The 8,645-nt window shown below is 38.5% G+C and overlaps 1 protein-coding gene across 1 annotated transcript; it reads left to right on the plus strand.

The window, feature by feature from the left end:
• Nucleotides 1–3,591: 3,591 nt before the first annotated feature.
• On the plus strand, nt 3,592–5,353 carry LOC113920491 (lipoma-preferred partner-like). Its single transcript, XM_035726837.1, is given in 3 exon segments — nt 3,592–3,772; nt 3,834–4,698; nt 4,701–5,353. Coding segments are annotated over 2 exon segments (1,509 nt in total). The 5' UTR covers nt 3,592–3,772; nt 3,834–3,842.
• Nucleotides 5,354–8,645: the final 3,292 nt, after the last annotated feature.

Here is an 8,645-nt window from a genome sequence, read left to right on the forward strand (position 1 = left end):
AGGGACACTGTGAGAAGCAGTTCCTATTGGCAAAGTAAGGTTGACCAGTAAAGAAATATTTCAAGTTAACTCGTAATTCAAAATCTTTATATCTTAAGTTAGGAGAATATTTGATAGCTTTGTCGTGTATGTTCCCAGGACATCATAAGCCTCAGCATAGCTGGGATATAGCCTTTAAGGATGCTTCTTGGAAATGAGAATTGTGGATAGTGATGCCTATGACTTGAGATTCATTTTACATAGAATTTCAAACTCAACATTTTTGAGCAGGTTATGACTCAGGCTTACCTACTATAGATAAAATAGTGGTGTAGGACGATAGTAGAAACACTGGTGAAATGCAAATAAATCCTGGATCCTAGCTAATAGTAATGTGGCTATATTTATTTCTTAACTTTGACGAAGATAGCATCGTTATGTTGGCAGGCAGAATAATACCCAACTACAACCCCCCTCCCAAGAAGTCTACATTCTTCTCTCTGGAACCTGTGAATATGTGATGTTATATGGCATAAGGGGAATGAGGTAGCAGGTGGCATTGGGATTTGAAAATAAAATGAGTTTAAATTAGAAAAGTGGCCTGGATTAACCTGGTGGATCCAGTGTAATCTCAGATTCCTTGACTGTGGAAAGGAAAGGCAGAGGAACCAGGATCAGAGTAATGCAGTGTAGGGAGGATGCTGCTGGCTGTTGCTACATTTGAAAATGAAAGGTAGCCCTAAATCAAGGAATGCGGGAGGAAGCCAGCAGCTGGACAAGGCAAGAAGGTGGATTAAAGAGGGCATGTATTGAATGGAGCACGGGGTGTTACACGCAAACAATGAATCATGGAACACTACATCAAAAACTAATGATGTAATGTATGGTGACTAACATAACATAATAAAATAAAATTAAGAAAAAATAAAAGGCTGAATTATCATGCAAAAAGAAAAGAAAAGAAAGAAAATGGATTCTCCCCTAGGGCTTCCAGAAAGGATAGAAACACTGCTGGCACCTTGAGACCCATTTTAGGCTTCTGACCTCCAGAACTCTAGTTTGATAAATTTGTGTTGGTTTAAGCCACTTATTTTGTGGTAATTTGTTACTGAAGTAATTAGGAACTAATTCAGCTATATGAAATGCTCAGATTAGGAGAGGTTGGGTGAATGGTATATGGAAATTCTCTATAATTTCCTTGTAACTTTTCTGTAAATCTAATATTATTGCAAAATAAAACGTTTGGAAAAAAAAATAGTACTCCTCCTGCTCTTCCTTTGCTACCCCCAGCTCTCACTTGCCCCCTCACTCCCCTTCACCTCCACCAATTCTTAGATATGTTTTGCTTTTGACTTTATACCTTCTCTTATACCCCTCTATTTATTTCTCATGGCTTTGCCAGTACAACATAGCATAAGCTTTTTATATTCATATCCTCATATTCTTACCTTAAATGCATTCCCAAACTGCTTGCATGCTTTCTTTTGCACTCTGATACCTCATGCTGTGTTTTCTAAAATTGACCTTATAATTATTTCCCTAACTTCCACTTTATACATTCACTCTTTCAAAGTTACCATTTAAAGCAAGTTTTAAACCTATGAAACTGGATACTATTTTCTCAAATGTCCTAAGTATCACAATCTTAACAATTATTCCAAGTTATCATATCAGTTCTCTATTGCCCATCCTTACACTTCACCTCATATTACTAGAGACCTCTGTACCTTTTGTTTGCTTTCACAATCTCTGCACATCTGTGTTCTCTTTATCACTGAAGTATTTTCCTTTTAATATATGTAACAGTTCATGATGTTCCATTACCAGTAGCAATATATGTTTTCAAGAACTCATCCTCACTTTTCATATCTTTTTTTTCCTACCTTTATATACTGAAGCTCAAGGCACACTGAACTCCTCTATTCTCCTTGAACATGCCATACTTTTGATACTGCATTCATTTTAGTGTACATTTTTTACATCACCCTAGCCTATTTCACCACGCCAGTATTGTCTTGTTAGTAAAGTAGTAATGGTTGTTTTGATGATAAAGAATCAACCTTCCCATGTTTTTGATGGTTTCTTACTCTGTGACCTTACACAACAATATCAGATCATTTATCCACAGTTAAGTATCTTGGCACATAGTTCTGTGACAGTACATGTAACATTGAATTATGATTGTTTATACTCTCCATTCATTTCTATATTCCTCAAAGTAGAGACCAGATCTTGTTTATCATTGTATTTAGAATGACTATAATCTTAATTATCCGCTGCGGGGGTGGAGGGAAGGCTTACAAAAGGGAGAAAAATTAGCCCAAAAGAGACAAATTTGAAGCTTGTTACAGACTGATTCTCTTTGTTGATCTAAACATGTTAGTTTGATCATTGACAAACTGTTTAGGATATGACCACATGATTCCACAATTTACTAATTTTATGAGACAGCAGCTGGACCTCATAGAAGATATGTCCTAAAACCTGATACCCTCCAAACATTAAAGATTTACAACTAAGGACGAATGAAGGGTTTAACTTTTCTCTACTTTTGCTTTGTTCCTATTCAAGGCACAGGCAGTATTTATCATATCAGGATACATCTGAACATATTAAAGCTAATGGGAAACTCATTCAACTTCATAGGCTACACAACTAACAAGATAAACATCAACCTAACAATGCATCTGTAACATATTTAACTTAGTTATACATTTTGATGCCTTTCCTGGTGTGAATTTCAACTGTAGAGGCTGATGTTCTAATAGTAGTGTAGAGAAGTAATGTGAGTGAAATGAAAACAATGGGAATTGAAAGGTGGGAACTGATTAAATTGATGTTGGTGCTGTAATTGAAGGACTTGAGTTTGAACAGTGAGAATAAAGAAATTGTTTGTGACTTCCAGCTTGAATGACTAAGGGAATATTCCCATTATCACCAAAGAGTATTAGTCATTAATACATTCAAGTGTTATTTGGCCCTGTCTTTTGTTGTAATCAAAACTACTTTGTGCTAATACGGGAAAAAAAAAAAAAAAAAAAAAAAACAAACCTGTGAGATACAAAAAAATACCCTAAGACTGCTCATTTCATTGTAAAGTAGATGAGGTGTAATGAGGCAACAAATGTACTAAAAAGAACAATGCATGCAAAAAGAGAAGTTGGATTTAATTTTGCTTTCTAATTAGAATCTGTATAATTTGGGGAAAGCATCTTTGCAGAGACAATTTAAGTATATATTTATATATAAATATTTATCATTTCACGTGAGAATTAACTTGTATGTTAACATCAAAATTACGAATTTGTATATGCTTTAATATATACCACTTTATATATAAAAAAATCTCTAAACTGCAATATTCGGTATAAGATTTGGCATTACTATTGAAGAGATCTAAAAATTACTGTCTTTTTTTCCTTCTATACACAGAGATTCTTAAAAATGGCTTACATACTGGTTTCTTTTGTCTTTTTGATTCGACCAATTAAGAATCATTAATATATAAAGATAGAAACTTTAATTTTGGCCTCCGCCTCCAGCCGCTGCTGCCGCCGCCGCCGCCACCGCCGCCGCCACCGCTGCCCCGGCTGCCTCCTCCCCGAGGTGGAGACATTGAGGTGCAGAAATACAACTGAAGACAGAACCCAGTCACCTGGTTCTCATTTGAGGCCTTCTCTCATTGGTATCCTGAGCACTATTCAGAGGGAAGCTATTTTTCTTCAACTGACACCAGCATTGCAATTTGCTGAACCTTGTGTCCACTGACCATTCCAAGAGCTAGCTATCTGAGGGTTTTTTAAAGCTAGTATTCACCATACACATCACATAAGAACATGTCTTAGGCAGACAAGATTCCAACAATGTCTCACCCATCTTGGCTGCCACCCAAAAGCACTGGTGAGCCCCTTGACCATGTGCCTGCGCGGATGGAGACCACCCATTCCTTTGGGACCCCCAGCATTTCAGTGTCCACACAACAACCACCCAAGAAATTTGCACCAGTAGTTGCTCCAAAGCCCAAGTACAACCCATACAAGCAGCCTGGAGGTGAAGGTGACATTTTTCCACCCCCGCCTCCGCCTCTAGATGATCCTGGTGCTCTTCCATCCAGGCCTGGAAACTTCCTTCCTCCACCACCCCTTGATGAAGGTGCTTTCAGGGCACAGGGAAATCCTGGAGGCAAGACCCTTGAGGAGAGACGTTCTAGCCTGGATGCCGAGATAGACTCACTGACCAGTATCTTGGCCGACCTGGAGTGCAGCTCTCCCTACAAGCCTCAACCCCCACAGGGCTCTGCTAGTTCGACAGCCTCTCCTCCAGCCTCCACCCCTGTCACAGGACACAAAAGAATGGTTATACCAAACCAACCCCCTCTAACAGCAACCAAAAAGTCTACATTGAAAACACAGCCTGCACCCCAGGCTGGACCCATCCCCATGGCACCAATCGGAACACTAAAACCCCAGCCTCCACCGGTCCCCGCCTCCTATACGACAGCGTCCACCCCTTCCAGGCCTACCTTCAATGTGCAAGTCAAGTCAGCCCAGCCCAGCTCTCTTTACATGGCTTCTCCTTCATCGGGACAATTTTATGGCCCAGGCCCGGGACCCCAGGGCTATAACGCTCCACCAGTTTCTATCTCTGGGCAGTGCCCACCTCTTTCAACACGCGGGGGCATGGATTATGCATATATTCCACCGCCAGGACTTCACCCTAGTCTGGGTATGGGTATACCCCCAAGCAAGGACGGTACTATGAAGCCTATTGCCCCACAGGGCCTGGCTATGGGGGCAAAAATGACTCTGATCCGGCTTATGGTCAACAAGGTCACCCAATTACCTGGAAGCGGGAATAAGGGTATACTCCTTCTGGAACAGGAAACCAGAACCTGGGTGGGATGTATCCAGTTCCTGGTCCCAAGAAGACCTATATCACAGATCCTGTTTCAGCACTGTGTGCACCACCACTGCAACAAAAGGGTGGACAAACAGGTTCCATGGGGCCTCCAGCTGTCCCCAGCTCATTCCGCCCTGAAGATGAGCTTGAACACCTGACCAAGAAGATGCTGTATGATATGGAAGATGCACCTGCTGAAGAATACTTTGGCTGCTGTGCTCGCTGTGGGGAGAATGTCATTGGGGAAGGGACAGGATGCACTGCCATGGATCAGGTCTTCCATGTGGACTGTTTTACCTGCATCATCTGCAACAACAAGCTCCGGGGACAGCCCTTCTATGCAGTAGAGAAGAAAGCTTACTGTGAGCCCTGCTACATTGAGACAACGTTACTTGCTACAGTTTTGCACTGGTCCCCTCCTGCAGTAAATGTTTGGAGTGGCTGTGATTTGTTCTCCTTGATCGAACGTGAGTGAGCGGGAAGCATACCTAAGCAGGTCTCACAGCCACCTTCTTTCATACACTTCCTCTGGTGTATCTGCCATGTACCGCTGGCAAGGACAACACTGTTAATGGAGAACTTCTCCTCTGGAACTTGGAGCACTGACGTGGGAATTGGGAACTCTTATGTCTGTTGTTTCTGCCAAAGACAGATTGTGACCTCGGAGCAAGTTAACTCACACACAAGGTGAAGGAGATCATATCTGCCCTGAGCTGAGAGCTCATCTGAGAAAGATGCTCCATGACTACAAAGTGTTTATTATTGTTGCTTACCTCAGATCAGGGGAATGGCTATCATTGCTGCCCAGACTTCCGGGCCATTCCCTTTTGCTTTTGTGTTCAATACCAAGCTTTCTTCTTTGAAGTCTAGTCTCACCTAAACCAGATGAGGATTCACATTGTTTACCTGAACAAAATCCACTTGAAAGCTTTTTAGAGTTTGTGTTTCTGTTCAGTCATCCATCAGCCAATTGAGATTTACTGCATGCCTACTATTTTATACCAGACACTGCAAGGAGATGCAAAAGATGGGCATGCCGAGAACCTGAACAATGGTGCAAGCATTGTTTCGCTGTGTAAGGCATGAGAGAGACAGAGAAGTCAAAGAAGACTGGGGTTTTTATTTTGAATGATAAATGGGTAGGATCCCATAAAATCTCACATGCAGGATGAAGAGAAATCTTTGGAAAGCTGGCCTTGTATTTATTGTGGTCCTTTGTAGTTCAAGGCTTTGGAAAATATCAATAAGACTGTTGAAAATAAAAAAAAAGAAAAGAAACTTTAATTTTCAACAAAATTTACCTACTATATTTTTGATTCAATATTAAAAAGTCTTGCCTCTTTATGTCATGTAAAAACGATGCATACATAGAAGTCAAAAACATAAATTCTGGACTACTTAATGTATGCATTACTTGTATTCACTTTTAACGAGTAATCATTAGTTGATTTTTAAGTTCACAGAACAACTTAAAATGTTATACTTTGGAAACATTGGCTTATTAAATTGAAGATTAAATAGGTATCCCTCTTTTGGAACAAAATTTAGCACATCTATTTCATGGAGGCATATAGAGCATACAAAATATATTAACCTCAAATCTTTTGATCTAGAGATTGTGTTCATAGTTCATGCCCAAAGAAAATTAAGGGGAAAGAAAACATAATTCTGGGGTTATGGCATTTTGTTTGCAAATTATTTTAAGCTAGATTCTTCAATAAAACACACATGGGAAGGAGAGGAAGATGATTATTTAACAACAGAAGGAAATTCAAAATAGAAATAAGAATAGAAGCAAAACAATAATAATAGAGTATATTGAATCCAAGCAGTGTTTTGATCACATTTGTATAAATTCAACTATCTAGCCTCATTTTACCAATTGCAACAATGAGAGATTTGGATTGGAAAGCCATTAGATCCCTTTCTTTCTTCATTGTTCCTGATTCTGTGCTTTTACATTTCCTTTCTAAAATTATAACTTGGTTATGCCTGTTCTGCCTGCCTCCTTTAATGGTTGATATATGAGCATGGGGGGGAAAAGTAAAAGAAAAGATGTTGGGTGCTTATACTCCAAATAACAGTAGCTCTTGTCAAATGCTCACCTTCTCTTTTCAGATCCTTGGGCCATGAAAATGGTGGGCTTGGGTCAGGTCAGGAATTTCATCCTTGGTTATGTAACATATGTCTTTATTCAGAGTTTACTCTTTTGTATGGAACTGTGGTTCTCTCTTGACTGCCTAATTTCTTCCCTTGGCTCCTAATAAAACTGAAAGTAGTACATGGCTAACCATATCTAGGAATAACTGTTGATTTAAAAGTTTCAAAAGCAATATCACTTTCAAACCAGTTGTATTGAATAGGTATCTATTTAGAGGCATCCTTATGTTCAGAGGATTGCATGAGATGTTTTAAGGCAAGCTGATGAGTACCGTCAAAATTATTTTAAAGCATCAGAAAACCTCAGATATGTAGTCAGTTTAAAATACTAGCCATCCTCTTGTTAGCCATATTTGTCTTAGTATATAAAGTTTTAACTCTTTTTAAATATATAAGTAAGATAAAAACCCCCCAAAAACCAAATCAATGACTTAGTTTCACAGTTTGACTGTTAATATGCTTAGAGACCATATGTTAATAAGATTATAATAATTTTAATGCCCACATTACACCTTAGATCATATAAAGTTAGTGAATACTATATTCCATGACTATACTGATTGTAAGGGAATTGAGTATTTGAATAGGAGATCTGAATTTAATTATTTTCTTTACAGACACTAACATAGCAAAAGCAAGTTAAATAATGTCTACTAATTGTTTTCAATACTTTTAAATATTTAGGCAAAAAATTCATATGCACTCATTTTATTATATGTGCATCTTTAGATCCTGTTCTTAATACTATGTTAAAACTTTCAAGTAAGGGCAACAAAACAAATCATCTCTTCCTTGGATAACTGCTTTAGAAGGGCACCATGAAAACTGAACAAAGTAAATGAGATACAGATATCTGTGTGGCAAGATTTTCTACATGATTGCCATTTTAAAATTGTAATGTATTTTAATCTACATAACATAAAATAATGTCTATTACAAAAATGATTAACTATAATGCACAAAGTATATCCCCTCAGAGATTTGCTTCATGGCAAAGGAAATGTGTTTAAAAATGAGTGATAATTTCTTAATTAAGCTTAGGGATGAAAACAAAATAAAAGAAAAAGAAAAAGAAAAAAGATAGATCATCTTGGGCAAGCTCCAAAAAGGGAATAAAGTATGTCTTAACTGCTAGCATGCTAGAAGTTCATATAAGTCTTAAAGTAACAATCCAAAACAAATATTTAAAAGTATGTTGTTGATTTATGTTAGGATAGTTTGGCTATTTAACACAAAATGAAACCTAAACTTCCGTCACAGTGCCTCAGGTTCTTCCTCTCCTTTCTTCCCCTCCCTCTTCCCTTCCTCCCTGCCCCTTTCTCATATAGTCTACCTACCATCCTACCATACCCTCTTTTGCTTCTGGCATTTCTCAAATGTGATCCCTCTCCAAAGAACCTCTGGTCATCCAAGAATATTCTTACATAACAGGCAAGTCTCACTTTTAAAAAACCTAACGCTTTCCACAAGCCTTTCTTAATTTACCTGTACTATATTAGGAGTTAAAGTAGGAATAGTTTGTATCCCTAATCCTCCTGAACTTCTGTGGTAGCATTCATAGACTTCACTGTTGTTCCATGTCTAATAGTCTGTCTTCCCCAGCCAAG

Source organism: Zalophus californianus, chromosome 3 (assembly GCF_009762305.2).
Source record: "Zalophus californianus isolate mZalCal1 chromosome 3, mZalCal1.pri.v2, whole genome shotgun sequence".
In the NCBI taxonomy this organism is placed as follows: domain Eukaryota; kingdom Metazoa; phylum Chordata; class Mammalia; order Carnivora; family Otariidae; genus Zalophus; species Zalophus californianus.